This window comes from Oryctolagus cuniculus, chromosome 14 (assembly GCF_964237555.1).
Source record: "Oryctolagus cuniculus chromosome 14, mOryCun1.1, whole genome shotgun sequence".
Taxonomy (NCBI): Eukaryota; Metazoa; Chordata; class Mammalia; order Lagomorpha; family Leporidae; genus Oryctolagus; species Oryctolagus cuniculus.
The window spans coordinates 87,829,517-87,850,621 of record NC_091445.1 but is presented as its reverse complement, the minus strand read 5'-3'; the positions used below and the strand labels follow the sequence as shown (position 1 = coordinate 87,850,621).

Sequence of the window (21,105 nt, the reverse complement as noted above, 5' to 3'; positions counted from 1 at the left end):
GAGCACCACATACTCACTTGCTGCACAGGTCCACGCTGCTGGCACTCTCCTCTGTCTGCCTTAGCTAACGTGCAGCAGGTAAGACAGCTAAAGTAAGGCTGCATGGAAACAAATGACAAAAGCCCAACACCAACACACACACACACACACACATACACACACATACAAGCAAAGCTTAGGTTAAAATAATGATTTCAGTAGAGCATTAAGACAAGTATTAATTAAGCCCAGCTACACCTATTTTAAAGATAAATATTAAATCAGCCCACTTATGAATCAAGTCACACCCAGCTAATGCCCTAAAAGTCATCTGCATCAATTCTGACCCTTAGCATATCTTCTGTGCTGATTTTCCTCATACTGGAGACTGAAAGGGATTCTTAGGGATATATAAATACTTAATAACTTTAAAAAAAAAAAGGTTGTCATTTCATTAATAGTCTTAAAATATAGGAACAGGGTGATGACTAGTCTTTAATTTCAAACTGCCCTATGATTTCAGTGCCCTATTTCCATATGGCCTAATAAGCAATTCAGCCAAGAATTACTGCTTCAATTGCTCTGAGCTAATGAGAAAAGGTCACAGGCCTAACACGCAAAATGAAGTGAGCACCCAATGACATCATGCAGCTCTGTGGAACCTTCGGAAAGGCTTTTTATTAAGAGTTGTTGGAGAACTGAGCTTCACACCGCTCAGGATAAATATGTCAACTCCAAAATCCAAAAAAGGAAGGAAGCCTGTGCCCCAGCAGTCAATTGCATTCGTGTTACAAAGGGCAAATTAGCGCCAGCCAAGTTTCATCATTCATACACATTATTAAATCCGCCCTATTAATTTAGATGGTCCTCTTTTGCAATTATGTTGGGTCTGTTTGAGTTTTATTGATAAAACTATTGAACATGGAAGTTTACACCTGCTTTCTTTAGGGCATAAAGTAGCACTAAAATAAAAACTATTTAAATCAACATTGAATGACAACTTTTTGCTCTTCAAGTTCATATAGTATTCAAATTTGAAAAGCATTCCTAAATATCAGGGCTCAAACTAAAAAAAAAAAAAAAAAAAAAAAAAAAAAGAGAGAGAGAGAGAGAGAGAGAAACTTTGAAATCAGTCCACAATCTGTGTGTTCTGCTGCTATCTGCTCCATGAAGATCAGGCAGGAGGAAAAACACAACACCACAAGAGGCTTAAAATTTACAAAGAGCCCACAAAAAGGTAATAAAATAATCCTTCCCTTTCAGCACTCAAGGAGATGCTGGGATGCAGAGGAAAGCTACAGAGAACATGCACACACATTCTTGTACAATTTCAGGGAATTCAGAGACTCCAGAAAGCTGTCCACACATCTCAGGATGCTAACATTCAAATAATGAGAGAAAAATAACAGTTTGTAAGAGGTGCTATTGGATCAAATTAAGAAATGGGCATGACAGGCTAACCCTGCAGTGAAGACAGAAAGAAGTTGGGGTAGAAAGTTGAGAATAACCTGTTGTTCAAGGAAAGCTTAAATACACAATTCCAAATCTCATGGTCTCATCTACAAGGAGTCAAATGACAAAACTATTATCATTGCAATATTTTTATTTATCAGACATTTTTCTAATGAAGAGGGGCATGCAAGGACAGTGCAAGCATAGGGAGTTGTCAGAAATCCAAGCACTTAGGTTACTCCAGTTAAAGAGGTGTGGACAGAATCCAAGTATCACCAAATATAGTAATAAACAATAAACTAGTGATACACAGAACGTCAGTGAAATTGGGTTTTGAAGGGTCAAAAAAATCTCTGGGCTCCCAGGGTCTATGAATTTCCAAATATGACTCTTGTTTCTACAAGAATTAAAGGATATAACCATCTAGAAGTTAGGAATAATCACAGTTATGCTTCCTGGCTCCCAAAGAACCACTAAGTAATAGTTAGAAAATCCCAACACAATCTTTTGTTGAGATTTATTTCAACCTAATACAGACTTTGAATAACTGAAGGGATTTAATTGCTAAATTTCATGGTTTGTCATAGAGAAAATATCAAATTTCACTCTATCAAAGATTAATAGAAAAATCATAATAAAAACCATTCAAATTATTTACATAGCCTAAGTAGATATCAAAGATTGCAGACATGCTCTGAGGAACAGATAATCAACAACCCATGACCCACACAGAGCTAATTACCAACCCCAAGATGGAGAAAGTCTTCATTGCCTATTCAGTTTATATGGCAGCTTTCAGATCAAGGATTCATCATTTCTGGTCTTAAATAAGAGCCAGTCATGCAAGGAATTTAATTCAAAGTGCAAGCACAATTTCAACACAAGTTCACTTCATCTCCTTTTCATTTTCATGAGAAAGCAAACTATGTTATTTTCGGAAACACACAGCCTGTGCAGTAGCCTCGAATTTTCAGTCACCTCCACTTCCCAAGTCACACTATCTAAATGAAAATGAGGAAACGAAGTCTTCTACAGAAAAGACACCTTACTAATTACTACTGAGTAAGCAAACTAGAGGAGAAAATAAGACGTCCATTTCTAGGATCGAGCTTTCCCCTCCAGGCTGGAGGGTTCCTGATGAAAAGGGCAGTATCAGAAGCAGGTGTCTGGCTTTGTGGCTAAGACACCTCCACCCCTTATCGGAGTGCTTGCGTTTGATCCCAGGTTCCTGGCAATGCAGAGCCTGCTCAAGTCCCTGGTTCCCTGCCCACGTGAAGGGGACCTGGATTGAGTTCCCTGACCTGGCTTCGCTCTGGCTACTGCAGGCATCTGGGGAGTGAACCAGTAGATGGGAGATCTGTGACATATATATGGCTGTCTCTCTGCCTCTTGAATTAAAAAAAAAAAAAAAAAAAAGGTCAGTGTCATAAAACTGATGAGATCTTGCCATTCTTTTATTTTTTTAAGGTTTATTTATTTACTTGAAAGGCAGAGTGACAGAAAGGAGAGGAAAGAGAAGGGGGAGGAAGTAGAGAGAGCAGGTAGGGTGAGAAAAATCTTCCATTTGCTGGTTCAATCATCAAATGGCCACAACAGCTGGGCTGGGCCAGGCTGAATCCAGGAGAACTGAACTCCACGCAGGTCTCCCATGCACAGCAGTGCAGGGGCCCAAGCCCTTAGGCCATCATCAGCTGCTTTCCCATGCACTACATTAGCAGGGAACTTGGATTCAGATCAGAGCAGCCGGGACTCAAACCAGCACTCTTTGCCATTCTTCTGCTAAAGGTGACACAGCTTTACCTTATGACGACTCCTTCCTTACTCATTTCCAGAAACCTGTAAGTAATTCAGACTGCGGTTGGCAAATACAGTTACCTGTAAAAAGCCCTCACTGGTTCAGGTTTGATGTTCAGCAATTCACATGAGACTGTTCACTGAAGGCAGTCAACCTCGGTTTTGGTTTTTCGGTGTTTCTTATCACTCTAGCTACTGTTTGGAGACGTCTTCCACAGCAGCCCCTGCCCTCTCACATACCAAGGCTGGAAATGGTGTTTTCACGACTCCGCAAAGATAGCACAGCTGCAGGGTTCCTTGAGTGCACCTGCTCTAGACCTCTGGTGGGTCATCAGTGGGATGACAGGTGTTAGTGTTCCCATCCAGGCTGTCACTGCGGTGGGAAACCATCACGTGTATGGGACCTAAAGGATGTTGGCTTTGCCTTGTGGGTTCCTCCATACTGCACACGCACATCTCCCTGGCAGCAACAACCCCACGATATGACTTACTGCTTTGGGTGACAGACACCAGGGACTGGGGTGGGGAACGTCTGGCCTATGGCTCGCAAAAGCATCTGGTCTGGTCCTGCCAAGACAACCATAGGTAAGACTCAAATTCCACTAAGTCTGTAGGAGGCTACTTTTTAATTTTGCATGGCCTGTGAATGATGTTATAAATACCCAAGGGGCTGGTGCTGTGGCATAGTGGATAAAGCCACCGCCTGCAGAGCTGGCATCCCATATGGATGCTGGTTCAAGTCCCAGCTGCTTCATTTCCGATCCAGCTCTCTGCTATGGTCTGGGAAAGCAGATGGCCCAAGTTCTTGGGTCCCTGCACCCATATGGGAGACCTGGAAGAAACTCCTGGCTCCTGGCTTCAGATTGGCATAGCTCCGGCCATTGTGGCCACCTGGGGAGTGAACCAGCGGATAGAAGACCTCTCTCTCTGCCTCAGCCTCTCTGTATCTCTGCCTTTCAAATAAAGAAATCTTTTAAAAAATAAATAAGTAACTGAAAATAAATAAATAAATATCCAAATGGTCCTTGGCAAACACTTCTATATAGAAATTAACACATGCAGTCCAATGCAATGTCAAACCCACACTTGTTTTACCAGGAAGTGCCAATGATAATAACTTCATCAGGAACGTGTTAGGAAAACTGTCTGAATCAGGGTTGGCTGGGCTCCTGTTCACAACTCCACTGCACCCTTCTTCCTCCAAGGAAAACAGCGGGAATAACACATTTATGCAAACCAGGGCCAAGATTCCTCCTCATTAAAAAAAAAAAAAAAAAAAAAAAAAAAAAAAAGTAGGTTCCTGTGAGATGTCCCGAAAGGTAAACTCACATCTGGCAAAATTAACAGCATGGCGGGGGGGAATAGGATAACTGGAACAGAGGTCAGGAAGGAACCTTTAAAAGTCCTTGCAAATATTTGGACTGTCATAATAAGCGCAGTCAGTGAGAAAGTGTGCTATTTTATACACTTTACGTATACATGAATAGACTCACTGAGGGCCGTCGGAAGTACTCCGGGCCATAGTTTTTAGGGTCTGATAGCACTGCGACTCTGATAACCTGCAGAGAAACCGACTGCCTTCTCCAGGATAAGGGGCTTCTAAGCAGCCCTCCCCTCCACCTGCTCTTCCTGAAAACGCTCTCTCTAGGGACGAGCATGCATCACGCAAGACGGAGAAAGCAGCTTGGGAGCCCCCTTGACTTCCTCTCTACAGCTGTGGGCGGGGAGTCCCCTTCTCACGTCCAAGTACCAGGCTACTTCAGAAATTCATGGAAAAATTACAAGATATCTATTTTGGTGAAAACCAATTTTGAAACCCATGTTTTTTTTGTTTGTTTTTTTTTTTTTTTCATAAAAAGTACTTCCATGAGCTTTCGGAAGTCCTTCTTACATATTTCAGAAAGTTTGCAAAGTAAACATGTTTGAATTCCATTTTCCATGTGCTTGTTGAAATACCCACACATACCACGTCAGCTCTACCACAATTTCACACTCTCTGCTTCTGCTCCTCACACCCCACAGCCATCCTGGTTTCCTGCCAGCCCACCACGTTCTCTATCAGAGAATCATTCAGTTGCTAAAGAATGGTGAACCCAGACAGAACTGTAGAGAATTCGTTCCCTACTTTCCTACTTCATTCAGTCCTGGGAACATGTCAGAGTCAAGCACGTAGCATCATCAGAGAAATTGTTTATCTCAAAGTTCCTAATTATTTCTCATAAACTCCTCATTGTTATATTTCCAGCCTTAATTGTGTTCTCTGCATTCATAATCATGCACACCCCTCCCTGGCCTAAGACCATGAAACTGAACACCGCTCCTTTCTGTTTTGTTATTTGCCTTTCTGAAACAGCCGTCAAAAGCACACAAGTACTCAACACAGTGTTTCACAGCCAAGATGCTGCTGCATCATCAAAAACATTGGCTTCCTGAGTAGTGTCCAGAACGTTCAGCTCACATTTGGCAAAATTAACAGCATGGGAGAAACAGAGAATAGCAGAACAGAGGTCAGGAAGGAACATTTGAAAGTCCTCACAAATATTTGGACTGTCATACAAATAGAAGCAAACATATTCAATGAGAAAAATATGCTACTTTATATACTTCAAGTATAAATGAAGAGTGGGGCCAGTGCTGTGGCTTAGGAGGTTAAGCCTCCACCCGCAACCCTGGCATCCCATATGGGCCTGGTTGAAGCCCTGGCTGCTCCACTTCTGATCCAGCTCACTGCTAACAGCCTGGGAAAGCAGCAGAGGATGGCCCAAGCACTTGGGCCTCTGTACCCATTTGGGAGACCCAGGGAGGGAGCTCCTGGCTCCTGGCTTCCAATCAGCCAATCTCTAGCCATTGTAGCCATTTAGGGAGTTGAGCAGATGGAAGACCTTTCTCTCTAACTCTACGTCTCAAATAAATAATACATTTTTTTAAAGTATAAATGAATTGCACTCATTGATGGCTGTCTGCAGTTCTCCAAGCCATAGTTTTCAGTAACTCATATCATTGTGACTAATGACCCAAGAAACTGACTGTGCCTTCTCACGGATAGTTACTCCAGCAGAAGCAACTCATATCAGCTGGCAGAAAATGCTAATGACTAAGGCCATTTGTGGCATTAAGAGGTGGCATTCTCATGCAATAAGGGGGTAATTAAACACAACATAGGGGTGAGTGCTTGGCGCAGTGGTTAAGACGCTGATTGGGATGCCTGAACCCAATATTGCAGTGCCTATATCTGGGTCTCAGCTCTGCTTCTGATTCCAGTTCCCTGCTAAGTGCACCCTGGGAGGCAGCAGGTGATGGCTTGAGTACTTGGGTCCCTGCCACCAATGTGGGAGACCTGGACTGAGTCATCAGCTCCTGGCTTTGGCCTGGCCCAGACCCAGCTGTTGTGGGCATTTGGGAAATGAACTCATGGACAGGAGAGAGATCTCCCTCTACCCACTCTCTGTCTCTATCTTTCAAAATAAATAAAACAAATTTTAAAAACTTGGAAGTATGTCATTGCAAAAATTAAAGGAAGGAAGGAAGGAGGGGGATTGAGGAAGGGAGGGAAGTATGGTCATCTTCTTAGAACTGTATCGATGAAAACGTTTCTATTAATAAAAATTATATATAAATTTTATTTTTTAGAAAAAGAATAGTTTCAGAGTTTTCTCTACCACTTTATGTAGAAGATGCCTGTGGGGAAGGGTGCCATTCATACACTGCCTGACTCTTCCTTAGGTCTCGTGAAATTCCTGCTCTTCATTCTCTGTGGATCAGCCTTCCCCTTCCACTACACTGATCCCCTCTAGGGCAGTGACCGGGGTTCCCATGGAGAGCATCTATACACAGGTTTGAATTGGGCATAGCTGCATATAATTGGAAACCCAAAATAGTGTCTTTCTATGTCAAAGAAGTAGGATGTCCAGGGCTGATCTGGTGGCCACCAGATCATCAGACTCAAGCTACTTCTACCCCATGACCCTTAGTAGACAGTCTGCCCTCATGGTGCCTCATGGACAAATACAGCTGCTGGAGCTCCCAACACAAATATTCCAGACAGGAAGAAGGAAGCAGATAAAAGGTCCCACCAGCTGAGTATGCCTTGAGGAACTTCTGCTCAGATCTCATCAACCTCAAGGGAGGACCTCAACCACCTCTTCTGTGAGGGAGGGAGGCTGGTCCCTCAGCTGCATCCGTTACCAGCCTAACAAAGATCCCGGTCTTATTAAAACAGAAGGGAAGTGCAGATACTGGGCACACAACTTGCTGTCTGCCAGAATGCGCAGCAGGGTTTAGTCCTGGGCAGGAGCACAGGACCCAGGAGACGCCACTGCAGAGTGGGGCAACTGCTTGCTAGCATGGGAAGCGTGCACTTGCCCAGAATGCCCCTCAGCATCTTTTTTTTTTTTTTTTTTTTGACAGGCAGAGTGGACAGTGAGAGAGAGAGAGAGAAAGGCCTTCCTTTGCCGTTGGTTCACCCTCCAATGGCCATCGCACTGTGTCTGGCGCACCGCGCTGATCCGATGGCAGGAGCCATGTACTTATCCTGGTCTCCCATGTGGGTGCAGGGTCCAAGCACCTGGGCCATCCTCCACTGCACTCCCGGGCCACAGCAGAGAGCTGGCCTGGAAGAGGGGCAACCGGGACAGAATCCGGCGCCCCGACCGGGACTAGAACCTGGTGTGCCGGCGCCGAAAGGTCAGCATCTTTCTTGACACAGGAAGAGAACCCAGCTGCTGTGACCTCTGGTCCTGGCTATTTCCTAATTCATCTCAACAACAGCCAAGGCTATGTTCCCAAGTTTAAGACAGCAGACCCCATGCTTAGGGAAACAATGTTATCACAGATGGGGAGCTTTCCAAATGTGTCCACAAAGGTCTATTGAACAAGTAATGTAGTAGAAATAATATTCATTTGCTATCACCTAGAGTGAAATTGATTGGATTTCAGTGGATTAGTCTTTGCTCTAATGAGGTGCGGAGAAGGGCCTGGAGAGGAGAAAGACACAGCAGCAAAGAGCAACTCAGACTTCTTCCTGGCATCGTTCTCCCGCAAGTGCACTTTCAACTGTTCTCTCTCCCATAAGTAACTCATCGGAACCCTGCATTTTCACACAGTCCCTTTTCTCAGTGTCTGCCGGGCTATGGACTCCAGTCCAAAGAATTCAGTAAGAAGAGGAGAGGACAGATCACAGACTCACGTTGGGCCATATACTGGCTGGCAGACTCTGCTTTCCAGACTTGGGTACATGGGAACGGGAACGGAGGGGTAAAACAGGATGGACTGTGACACCTGGTGCTGCTGAAGTCTTACCCCCCAATCCCGTTGAAGGCAGTAGTAATTGGTAATAGTCTTGCAGATAATCAAGCTCAGGTAGGGTGATTACAGTGGGCTCTAATTCAATATGTACATTTCTTCATAAGAGGAAATGCTTGGGCTCAGCACTGTGGCGTAGTGGGTAAAGCCGCCACGTGCAGCGCTGGCGTCCCATATGGGCACCGGTTCAAGTCCCGGTTGCTCCACTTCCAATCCAGCTCTCTGCTATGGCCTTGGAAAACAGTGGAGGATGGCCCAAATTCTTGGGCCCCTGCACCTGCATGGGAGACTTGGAAGAAGCCACAGGCTCCTGGATTCAGATAGGCCCAGCTCTGGCCATTGCGGCCATTTAGGGAGTGAGCCAGCGGATAGAAGACCCCCCCCCCTCTGCTTCTCTGTAACTCTGCCATTCAAATAATTAAATTATTTTTTTAAAAAAAGAGGAAATGCCATACAAAGAGGAAAAGTTCAAGACTGTGCAGGAAGAGTTTACCCCTTACAGTCCTCAAGAAAAACCAACCCTGCAAACACCATGATTTTACTTTTTTTAATTAATTTTTTGACAGACAGAGTTAGACAGTGAAAGAGAGAGAGACAGAGAGAAAGGTCTACCTTCCGTTGGTTCACCCCCCCATATGGCCGCTATGGCCGGCATGCTGTGCGAAGCCAGGAGCCAGGTGCTTCTCCTGGTCTCCCATGGGGTGCAGGGCCCAAGCACTTGGGCCATCCTCCACTGCACTTCCTGGCCACAGCAGAGAGCTGGCCTGGAAGAGGGGCAACCGGGACAGAATCCAGCGCCCCGACCGGGACTAGAACCTGGTGTGCTGGCGCCGCAGGCAGAGGATTAGCCTAGTGAGCCGCAGCGCTGGTAACATGACTTTAGACTACCAGCCTGCAGAGTGGGAAGACAACCAATTTCTGTTTAGGCTGCCTGGTTGTGGCACTGTTACAGCAGCCCAGGCCGACTAAACACCTGCGTCAGGTGGAGCATCTTCACACACCTCCCTGGGTCCAGCACACCGCTTCCTTTCTCAGCTGTCTATGTCCTTGGGTGTGTGTGTCTGCCCACTCTGTCTCTGCCGCTAGTTACTTCTCGGGCCCCACAATACTCAGCAATCATCAGTTATAACTGAAGCTTCAGGCCTGCAGATTCTGGAGTTCCGGGAATATTCACTGCCAGTTGAGTGGAGCAGGGAAATTGCGGGGCCCATCACTCCACCAAGAGTCATCTCCTGCTACAACCAAGACAAGTCAGGGGCTGCTCGCCCCGATACCTGTGTACATGATTCAACCACAGACCTACGTAGAAACAGAAACCACCTGGGGAAAGCTCGGTGAGTGACTGTGTCTCAGGAAGGGTTTAATCACTCACTTCTGGTGTCTGAACACGTTCAGACACCTAACTGTAGCCCATGTGTCAGAGTCTCTGCTGGGGCTGGACCAGGCCAAATCCAGTCTGAGTCTCGCACGTGAGTGGGCAGTTCTAGCACTTGCACCATCACTTCTGTCTACTAAGAGGCACACTGGCAGGAAGATGGATCACACTGGTGGTCGCCTCTGGGGGAGAGGAAATCCCAGAGCAGAGTGACGTCAGGGGCCTCTGACCGTGGATGTGCTTTGTTTTCCAAGTTGGCTAGTTGATAGGCAGTAAACAAAACACGTACACAGACATCACTCTGCTCTCCGTTTTCTTCTCTCCCCCAGAGGTGACCACCAATGTGAATTTGGTGTCTGTTATTCTCATGCATGTCTGTGCTTTTATTATATAGACAACCCACTCAAGAAGACAGGGTTTATTGATCACAGTTCCATCAGTTGCCTTTCTAAAAATGTTTTTTTATTTATTTGAAAGGTAGAGTAACAGAGATAGAGACCGAAATCTGCTGTTGATTCAGTCTCCGAATGTCCACAACAGCGGGGGTTCAGCCGGGCCGAAGCTAGGAGGTTGGAACTCAATCTGATTCTTGCACATGGGTGGCAGGGACTCAAGTACTTGTGCCACTACCTGCTGTCTACTGAGACGCACATCAGCAGGGCAATGGGTCAGAAGCAGGCACTCCAAGATGCAATGTGGGCTTTCCTAGCAGCAGCCTAACCTACGGCGTCACAATGTCAGCTGCAGTTGATTTTTTTTTTAACTTTATCTTTTTCCTTTCTATCCCTTGCCTAAAGAAAGAATAGCTATCAGACCCATGCATTCAAACCACAGAAACAGTAGCTGAAAACAGCTTAATTTTATTTTTACCAGCTAATACCATTTTCACCTGTATTGACCCACGGTGACCATCAATATAGGTGTGCTATAGGGAATGGGAAATACACTTTGCATAAGTATCAATCTGAGGCACTCCTCGACTCATATGGAAGCCTACATCACCTGTGTTGAAAACACTCTTTGACGGGAAAAAGATAAATTAGAAAAAGATAAATTAGAATTTAGGATAGTATTCAAACGAAATTGTAGGCCTTTATAGAGAGGATTGGAAGAACATTACTCAGGAATGAATCCATAACTACTACCTGATCTCATAAAAGACTTCAATGCAAAATATAAAATTGTACCAGACTAGAAATTCATTCAGTGGGCAATCTAACATCCACCATTTATTAAAAGTTGGAAATAGTTAAGGCAGGGACTCAATAATTAATTGCTTAATCAATTAATTAATGGGTTAACCCATGAGACTGCTAAGTGGTAAGGGGGATACCTGATTGAATAACACATAAAATAATCTACAAATATGTATGAGACACCTGTTACCTGGCAGCCATGGTTCTAGGCACAGAGAATACGGCAGGCAAAGCTCCCTGGGGCATGCCTCAGGTCAGGCTCCACTTCAGCAGGAAGGCGTGTACAAATTACAGCAATGACATATCCTGAGGAGCTCTGGGGAGCCCAGTACCATCAAGCAATCATTCCACAAGTCACGACTTGACTAAGAAGGCTAAAGTGCTCATTCTGGGAAATCTTAAAAAGCCCTGAGTGCTACAGCTAAAGAAAACCCATTGTATTCTCTAAATGAATACAGTATCTCTGTTGACTACTGGAACCTATTAAAATGAGCTATTCAGAGTGATTTCCTGCACATAAAATATAAAAGCGTTCCTGAACCTAAAACACCGCCAATAGCAGAAAGAAAAATGCCAGCATTTGGAGCTTCATAAAATGAATTCCTGAAAGCAAGAGAATGCCTTAGGACTCTTAACAACTGTACACGGCCATTAGAAAAAGCATAGCGCTTTGCTCTCAAAGACAACAAATTTTGTGTAGGCAAACAAGACACTCTGCTCATATAGAACTGATTGGTTCCAGAAAGTTCTTCCCAGCTGGACAGAGAATGCACACCAAGGTGTGTGTGTAGGGGAAGGGGGGCAAAAAGGTGGCACAGTGGGTTAAGCCGCTGCCTGTGATGCTCAGAGTGCAGGTTCCAGTCCTGGCCGCTCTACCTCTAGTCCAACTCCCTGTTAAAGGAGCAGCTAGGAAAGAAGTAGAAGATGGCCCAAGTATTTGGACCCCTTTTCACCCATCTGTGAAACCCAGATGAAATGCTAGGCTCCTGACTTCAGCCTGGCGCACCTCTGGCCATTATGGCCATGTGGGGACTGAACCAGCAGGTGGAAGAACGATGGATCTCTCTCTCTCTCTCTCTCTGCCTCCCTCTTTCTCTGTCACTCATTCAAATAAGTAAAGGAAATCTTTTTTTAAAAAAATACATCAATAACATCAAATTAAAAGGATCTGGAGGGGAACCTAAAAAAAAAAAAAAACCATCATGATTATGGGACTATCTCTACTGGTTAGACTGCCAGTGAAAACTGATGGATTTTTTTATATTTTTATATTTTTCTACAATGGAAATAATCAGCAAAAATAATGAATATTTTATGAACTAAAATAAAATGACACTCTATTCCTTAATGCTGAGACTGTAATACTAAAGTACCAAAAGAAAAATTATTTAATACATCAAAAATCAGACATAAAAACTAAATTCTCTGATTTTAATTTCAAAACTGTCTTTGTCTAAGTGCTAAGCTATGTGATAATTTTGAACACATGTTTTTCCTACTTGTATTTTCTAGTTTCTCTACAATGATCATCTGGATGGCTGACAAAACTGGAACTACTATTTTCTACTTCTTAAAATTCTACACATTCTACAATAGCACCCAAAATAGGGAGCACAATCATATAGTAGAGCTATCAGCTTATTCTCTAAAACAATGCTTAGAAACGCCTCTAGCTTTGAATTACTTCCCACTTTGAAAGGACCCATAGAAGTTCAGAGAGGTCAAAACACACAGGCTCTTCTGAAATTAGCTATTTGAACAAAATACACAGGTGCCAGGGCCTCCGTCCACTCCCCTCTGCAGCCCATCAGCAGCAAATGCAATGAGTCAGGGAAAAGCAATAGCAATGAGAAGAAACGGGACACCAAGGTGTTTGGCTTTTAAGCTCCTCTCCCACGTCGTGGAGGATTAAAGAGTTTCCTGAGGACAGAAAAACAACTAAACCTAGGGTCAGCTAACTCCTTTATGATAGGGTTTTCAAGCTCTCCTTAAAATGAGTTTTTTCCTTCCTTCTGTTCCAAACCCCATTTCTCAGAAATCCGATGGTAGGTGATGAAGATAGAGGACCATTTGTCACATCTATGGATTCCTCTACCTACAAGGCCAGGTTTCATCAGTCCCCCCTCTAAACAACTTGAAATATACGACTGCGTTCTTAGGCTAAGGTCAGGGTTACACACACAGGCAGAAGGATTGCCACAGCAGCAACAAAAAAGCAAGAGCCCTGGCATCTGCAGTAGCCCATTCCCACCATCCAGAGAGGCAGACGGGTGGCCATCACCCTTGAGTGTGACGTGGTGGAAACTTCGCGGTTTCAGGACAACGTGGAGCTTGGACCGCAACAAAAACCCAAGAAACAGAAGACTGCTTGATGGGAGCTACAGACTCAGAAAGAACCTACAGTCCTCAAACTACTCCCTTCACTGATCAGTGTTGCATCTTTTTGAAACAGTTCTCCCACTGGCTGGCTGGAGCTAACGTTTTAGCCTTCAGTTTGAAAGCCGCTGCTGCCAACACCTGTCCCTATTGTCTTTGCTGACCCCTGAGGATGGGAGAGTGAGGTCCCCAATATTAAGGTATCCTAGGAAAACAATTCTTTCTGCCAGGCTCACACAGGGTATGAGAGCCCTGCGCTACATGGCATTTCTTTTAATCACTTATGCTTCTTTTGGGCTCATCATACAAAGCCATTTGGTTTTGCAGACATCAATGCAAGGACTATGAAAAAAAAAAAACCAACTTTTTATGGTGGCCCCAAAATGGAGAGCAATCCACTTCAGAGTGTTAAGCTCTCAGGGTTCTGGTGCTAAAAAAAATAAAAAAGAAGAAAAAAAGAAAAACTAGCTCTGATTCTTGATTGTTCAGGGCTCTGAGGAGCCTGGCCATGTAGGAGATAAAAGATACCTTCTCAAAGCTCCATGTAAAAGAAAATATTTTACAGTCACAGCGGCCCTACAAATGGGATCTTCAGCTCCACCGCTGGATGCCTGAAAAGATCAAACTGAAGGACCCTAACCAGCACGGTGGAAACCTGGTCGGATTAACTGGAGGTTAGGGATCCACGTGCTGCCACAAATTGGGGAACGCTGCAGTGCCTCCTTCCTGTGAATATTTCACTCATCCTTATAGAATGTTCCACACCTTCAGGATGGCCTCAAATAGAGATGTTTTGATTTTTTTTGCTCACCACTGAATAAAACTGCAATTATATTTAAAATATCTTTACTGTCTACTGCTTTGACAGGTTCACTTTTGAAGTTTTCTATTCATACATTTCAATGGTCCTGTCCCTGTCTAAAAAGTGCTATGCTGGCCTTTAACAAATGCAATACGGAGAAAGGGAACGGTGGTATTTTTCTTTTTTGCAAGTAGTTATTTCATTCAGTAGAATGTGAAAGTTAGAAGAAATGACAGCAAAAACTAAGTGGAAACTGATCCTTAAACATTGAGACGCAGAAAAATATTTCTAACAATTTTTGCTTCATACATGTTGAGACTATGCTATTTATGTTTTGAATTTTTGTCATTTGACCATTACTTAGCAAACCACTCCATATCTTAAAAAAAAGGAAAATGTGGCAATTCAAATTCAATGTGTCATTTTAGAGTGTAGTCCTTTGACATGACTTCACCTGGAAGTTAAGTGCAGCTGGTGATACCTGATACCAGCTCACAACAAGTTTCCCAAAGGGAAGGCAACCACTCCTCTCTAAAGCATGGAGACCCAGCACTACTGCCTGCTGACCCAGTGGCTCCATCCAAGTCAATGGAGAGGACTCAACTCATTCCTCAATGGCTAAGAAGACTTGGCAGCAGCAAAGCCAAGCACTCGGGTCACAACTGCAGCTGCTGTCCAGTTCCTACCGCAGGACCCCAGTTGGTGTGAGTGCTCACGCACACAGAACTACGCCTGCTCTGGAGATTCTACACGTGACCAATGACAGAGCCATTTACCACAGAAGCAGCTTGCAAGCCCCATCCCGGCACTGGATCTGTTGTGCCAATCGTTGGCCGCTTGCTGTGTGCAGAAGGCTTACCCTAAATGGCTAAGACATAAAAAGGAGTGGAGGCTGGGAACTTTTCATTTTGAGACGATGTAAGATGATGCCAAACACATGAAGGTACTAATATAATAAGGACCGCATGTTCACAAGCACTAGATGGTTGTATTTCATTAGAATGATGTTAAGGAAAGTTACATTTTCTTTTGGTTATTTGTAGGCAACCCTGACAAGTCTTAAATCAATAATTCATGTGTGTAAAATATTCATCCTGATTCAGTTTTAATTTTTATTTTTTAAAAGTGCAAAGGCACATAAAGTGGTTTTATTTCAGATGATCTACACTAAGAAGGTCTGTGATCTTAGGTGGGCTCCCTTTTAGCTCCAGGAACAATATCCCAAGCACTAAGGGTTACTACTTTACACATAACATTTGAAATGTTTGGGAGGGTCCAACATTATTTTTGGGTCTGCACAGCAGTAGCCCACATGCTTGTGCCTTTATGTTATACTTAGGGGCTCTAATATAGGTGTAGTTGCTTCATTTAAACCAACACATGATTTGTCTTACCCTATGTCCAGATCAGGGCATCCCCTACCACATCCCTGCGGACCTACAAGCATTCCTTTTGTTAGTTTAGTTCGTATATCTTCCCAGTTTGTCACTTCCTGTCCTCTGGTCACAAGTGGCTTTTCGGTGTACTAGAGGAACTATGGAATTTCTGGTTTCCCACGGCCATAGCATTGCCTGGGACCTCTTATAGCCACACCAATCCCTGGTCACAGGGATTGTATATTTCTTTAACAAAAACAGATGTTCTCTATCCTAGTTTACACAATTCTGTTTGTTTTTTTTTTCCCATAGTCTTTAGCAATTGGGCAGCCTAGGAATACATTAAATAACACTTGACACTATTATGGAAGAAACATTATCATTGTTAATCTTATGACCTTTGGTATTTACTGGCTTTGATAGTGGTTTTAAATATGTAGGCCCCTATATCTTAAAACAATGTTACTTGAAGATTAACAATGTGGAATTTACAAAGATACACGCACGAAATTACATTTGAAATGCATTTTATCTCTTCATATTGATGTCTATCAACGTTGTCAGTTTTGATGCTGATTAAAACCTGAGTGCAGGGAAAACAGCTTCAGAGGATGAAGACGTGGCTTTGTGGCGACACTGCAGACAGGACGCGCCTTTTCTAGCACAGTTTGCGTCATCTGTCATCTTTGCCTACGTCATGACCGACTCTTGGCTTTCAGCAGGCTCAGCTTGTTCCAGTGTCTTACAATTACCATTCCCTCCGTGCTGTTTAACGTTTTCTCTATTGGCCAGCAGACATTCCTTGAATTTTGTGCATCTGTCTTTAGAGCTTAAGCATGATATACTGCTGAAAGCACCCTCACGCAGCAAATAAAAAATAAACTGTCGTGAAGTCAACAACATTCTATTTCAATCAAGGCACATGGTTACAGCCCCCCAAAAAGTCCTGATGCCCTTGGGTGGAGAGAAATATTAGAGACGAGAATTAGGGTACAAGAAGAGCCTGTTCATTGGTTTCGTATGAGTACTGATCAAAATTAGGACATAATTGTCCAACACCTTCTTTAGAACAAAGCACAAAAACTGCATTTGGCTTGATTTGGAAAAAGACTGTAAATTCATATAGCCAGTTTCAATTTATTTACCTATTGCACTTTTTTGTTCTTGATGTAATTCGATTTTCTTCTCTTTTCCAAATTATTATCTTTAATATTTATATACATGGCAATTTAAATACATCTATTTGAATTGTACTATCATTAATATTCATAGGAATCTCAAGTTTTAAGAGATAATTGCATTTTATCTGACTACATCATCTAACAGTAAACACAATATACTAATTTTTCAGCATTTCATTTTTGGCTATAGGACAAGCAAATGACTCTCTTCTATAGAAACAAACATAGGTAGAACCTTTATTAAGAAAAGCCCTCTACTTCCATAAGCAAAATATAAACCCCACATTTATTTCTATGTGTTCACATCTAAACTATTACCACTATTTTTAATCACAGGCAGTTTTAGTGTTACAGTATTTCCAATATTTCAAATGTCCTTTTAAAAAACCCACAAAAGTATTTAGCACTTCAATACTGTACCAGCTTACAGATTCTAAAAAGCAATTAAGAAAGTCAACAATTACAATTAATATAAATTAAAAAGAGCAGTCAAACATACAAATATTAGACATCATCCAAAGTTTCAAGCGTGACTATCTCCGAAGTTCAACATAAAGTTTAAAAAAATAAACTCTTACAGTTCCCCAAATGCATGGTTTAGCAGGTTCTTCAGTTAGAGTTTTTTACTTTTATCATTATATATACACATCCTTCAACCAATCCAGATACTGGCTTGTAATAGTTTGGAAAATAAATAGAAATACAAATTATGTATAAGGTTACAGTCATTCAAAGCTTTAACCACTTAACCTTTAATGCAGCAGTCTAATTCCTAGATAAATTTAAATGGCACGCCTGCATTAGGGTAGAGATCTTAACATCTTGGAGTAAATTTACAATTAACACATTTACAGAATTAAAATTGACCGAAAAAATAACTTTGTTTAACAGTATATATTTTTCCAACTAGTAGCATCAGGTAAGCAGATCCCCATATTGGAAAATATTGATTTTTTTCATTCTATTTACTTTTCATGTTACATTACTTTCCATAATAAAAACACTTAAGATAAAATTCTTCCAATTTCAAATTAATGTTTTTTTTATTTTAACCTTAACAATATGGTAAGAACAAGTGGCTAAAAACAGTCCTGGGAAGTATGAAAACAAAGCTAGTGCAGAACTTACCAGACATTACAAGTCAGCAGAAAGCACTGCATTCAAAACAGTGAAACTGACAGGGAAACACACAGACAGGGAACAGAATGGAGCGTCCACAGATAGATCCAAACATGTACTGTCAAGGGTGTCATTTCAATTCCATGAAAAATAAGGCGCCTGTAATAATTAGGACAGAATCCTACAAAAAATCGTGTACAAAACATAAAATTGGAAATTTGAATGTTTTCAAAAATGGAAAAATTTAAGGGAGTATTTGTATGACCTTGGGGGAAGGCAGTGATCCCACTCAAACAAAACAGGTAACTCAGAAGCAATAAATGAAAAAAAAAAACATACTTGATTAAACACTGATTAGTAATTTTCACTAGATTTTATAAACAAGATAGAAACTGTAAACATACAGTTGCACAAATGTAACAAAGGATTAATATTTCTAAAACATGAAAGTTTCCAGAAAATGAGAAAGAAAAAACACTACTGAATGGGAAAACGGGCAGTCGAAATGATCATGAAGAAAAGAGAAATTCAAATGTACAATTAACATATAAAATATGCTCAACATCAGTGGTGGTGAAAGAAATGCAAATTAAAGCCATCCTCAATGTAAGACTGGCAAGGATTAAAAAGGTCAGTGGCATCCAGTGCTGGTGAGAATGTAGGAAATGGGTGTTCTGATGTGTGAGGTGATTGTTCCTTTGGGTAAAATAATCTAGCAATATCCATTAAAATTAAAATTACACATACCGTTTGACCAAGCAATTCCACTTCTGGGAATCTATCCTATAGGGAAAAAAAGAACCAGGACGTAAGGATATAGATACAAAAATGTTTATTGTAGCATTGTTTGTTGTCGGGTGGGAAATGAGGGTACTTCAAACAACATGAATGTCCACTAATAGAGAAATGATTCAATGAAATGTGGCATATCTATAATGTGGAATATTACGTAATCGTTAAAAGTGAAGTGGATATCTGTATCTATCACCTTAGAAGATTGATAAGGCGGAAGTGAGGCACACTGAAGAGTGAGTGTTTAACATGCTTGTGAAAATAGGAAGCAGCAACAAATCAATGCAAGTGGATGCACCCGTATGTGTAAGAAGGAAGGGACGAAGACAGAACAAGAAAAATGATAACCCGAGGCGGGGATGGAGACAGGGATCAGAAGGGATGGAGACTCTTGGCCTTGTGGAGGTCTCTGCACTGTTCCTGTAGTTCCTACATGAGCACAATATTATTTTTACAATTTTTAAAACTATAAGAAAAAATTATTAGCTTTCATTAGTGGTAATAGAGTAGTATTTCAGGACATCCATCTTTAGTAAAACTGTACTTGTAGTCTCACCATAGTGCACACTACTGGTTGCTTGCCCAGTGTCCATTCCAACTCTCTCTCTCCTGGAGTATCAGCCATGGGGTTTGGACTAAACTCCATTTTCAAGGACTCTGAAGTGGTCTAAACCACTGTACTCACATTTTGGAGCCACTGACATAATTTTAATTTTTTTGGTAGTTATATTGAAGTATTTTTAAAGGAATAGGTCTTCATAATTTTCAAAAACCCAATATATCCGAAGTATTATCATTTCAACCTGTAATGAATATGAGTTATTAATGAGATATTTCACATTGTTTTGTTATTTCTTAATTCAAACTAGCTACACTGCAAGAGTTCAATGCCATAGGTGGCATGACTACTACAATGGAGAGCACAGGTCTAAGCTAATGAGAATAGTGCTATGTTCACAGGTGAATGCCTAATTTAAAAAGGTTCAATCAGAGAGAAATCCATATGGTAAGAGAACAACGAAATCCTCTCCTGATGAGAGTGAACAAGAACAAAGCTACCCTGGAATTGGTGTCAGACATCCACGGATGAGCTAAGGAGGAAGCCAGCAGTAAGACAGAGAGCAGGGTCCTTGGCAGCAACACTGAGCTCTGGGTCAGCGCCTACACGAAGCATGGACTCTCTAGTCACAGAAGTAAATTTCCTTTATGTTCCTCAGTCACTTAGAGTTAGGTCTTCCATCACCTGTCACCAGCAGTAGGCTCAGTGACAATCTCATGTCTATCTCATGATCCATGCCATGTTCACACGGAATCATTTTCTTACGTGAACTCAGATTTCCACGTTTCTTACATTTATTTGTGGTAAAGGCATTCTTGTGTTCAAGTAGTTTTGTTTGATAGCATCTTTAGGAATCTTCTGGGAACAATCCTGAAGAATCCCACGTACAAACCCCTGATCATGCAGGGTAAATTTCCACGGTCACTCTGCACAAGAGTCTACCCCCTAGACAACACAAGCACAAAACGTCAAAGCAGCTTCCAGCCCCCTCTGCTGCCCACCTTCTCCTCTGGCCCTGCTCTACACCAGTGTTTCTCCACCTCAGTGCTAATGGCATGGAGGCACATGACTCTGCTGGATGTGAGGGGTGTCCCATGCACAGCTCAGTGTTAACCAGTAACCCTGTCCTTTCCCAACTGATGACAGAATAAACCCTACCCCGTCCCAGTACTAGTGACAACCTGAAATGTCTATATAGATATTATCAAACGTCACCTTGGGGGCAAAGCCATCCTCACCCCTGTTGAGACCCACTGTTCTACATCAAAAATTCAGTTCCAGTGTACAACAGTCCCTCACTGGCTGACAGGAGTCCATCATACAGCATGATGCCGTTTCCAACCTTACAACCATTCTGGTCCTGTGGCCCTCTCCCCAGGCACTGCACCTCATCAGGTCACTCTCTGCCAAGACTAGCTCTCCACTGCAGTTCTTCTTTCCATAAGAAAGGTGGCTACTTTCCACTGACTTCAGCTTCAACCGTTACCTGAGCCGCTCCTGGAGCCACACACCCGACAGCTCCCCTTGGACTGTTTTGAAGGCATTTTCTGACAAATGACCAAGTCATTTATGCCACTCAGTTTCTCCATCGGTACAAATTGGGGTACCTTCCATTCCAATCTCTCCAGACTGCATCATCAATACATTGTTCTCTCTAATCCATCACTAATACTACAGTCTCATTATAATTGCCAGTCAACTTTTCACAGCTCAACATACTCAATGCAATGCCAATAAAAATCTCAACAGATGTTTCTTCAGAGACACTGATAAACTTAGTCTAAAATTAAAGGGCCTATAAAA

The 21,105-nt window shown here is 42.4% G+C and overlaps 1 protein-coding gene across 13 annotated transcripts in view; it reads right to left on the bottom strand.

Moving 5' to 3' along the window:
* Positions 1-21,105, bottom strand: part of MAST4 (microtubule associated serine/threonine kinase family member 4) — a 623,219-nt gene that overhangs the window by 247,549 nt on the left and 354,565 nt on the right. For 7 of the 13 annotated variants that reach the window (XM_051853667.2, XM_051853671.2, XM_051853669.2 and 4 more), the window contains one exon: positions 18,699-18,734. The exons of 5 other annotated variants lie outside the window; for them this stretch is intronic. In XM_051853667.2, coding sequence (XP_051709627.2) covers positions 18,699-18,734 — 36 coding nt within the window. Of the gene's footprint in view, positions 1-3,716; positions 5,056-18,698; positions 18,735-21,105 lie in introns of those variants that run through there. One more of the 13 variants, XM_051853680.2, reaches the window with a different exon arrangement.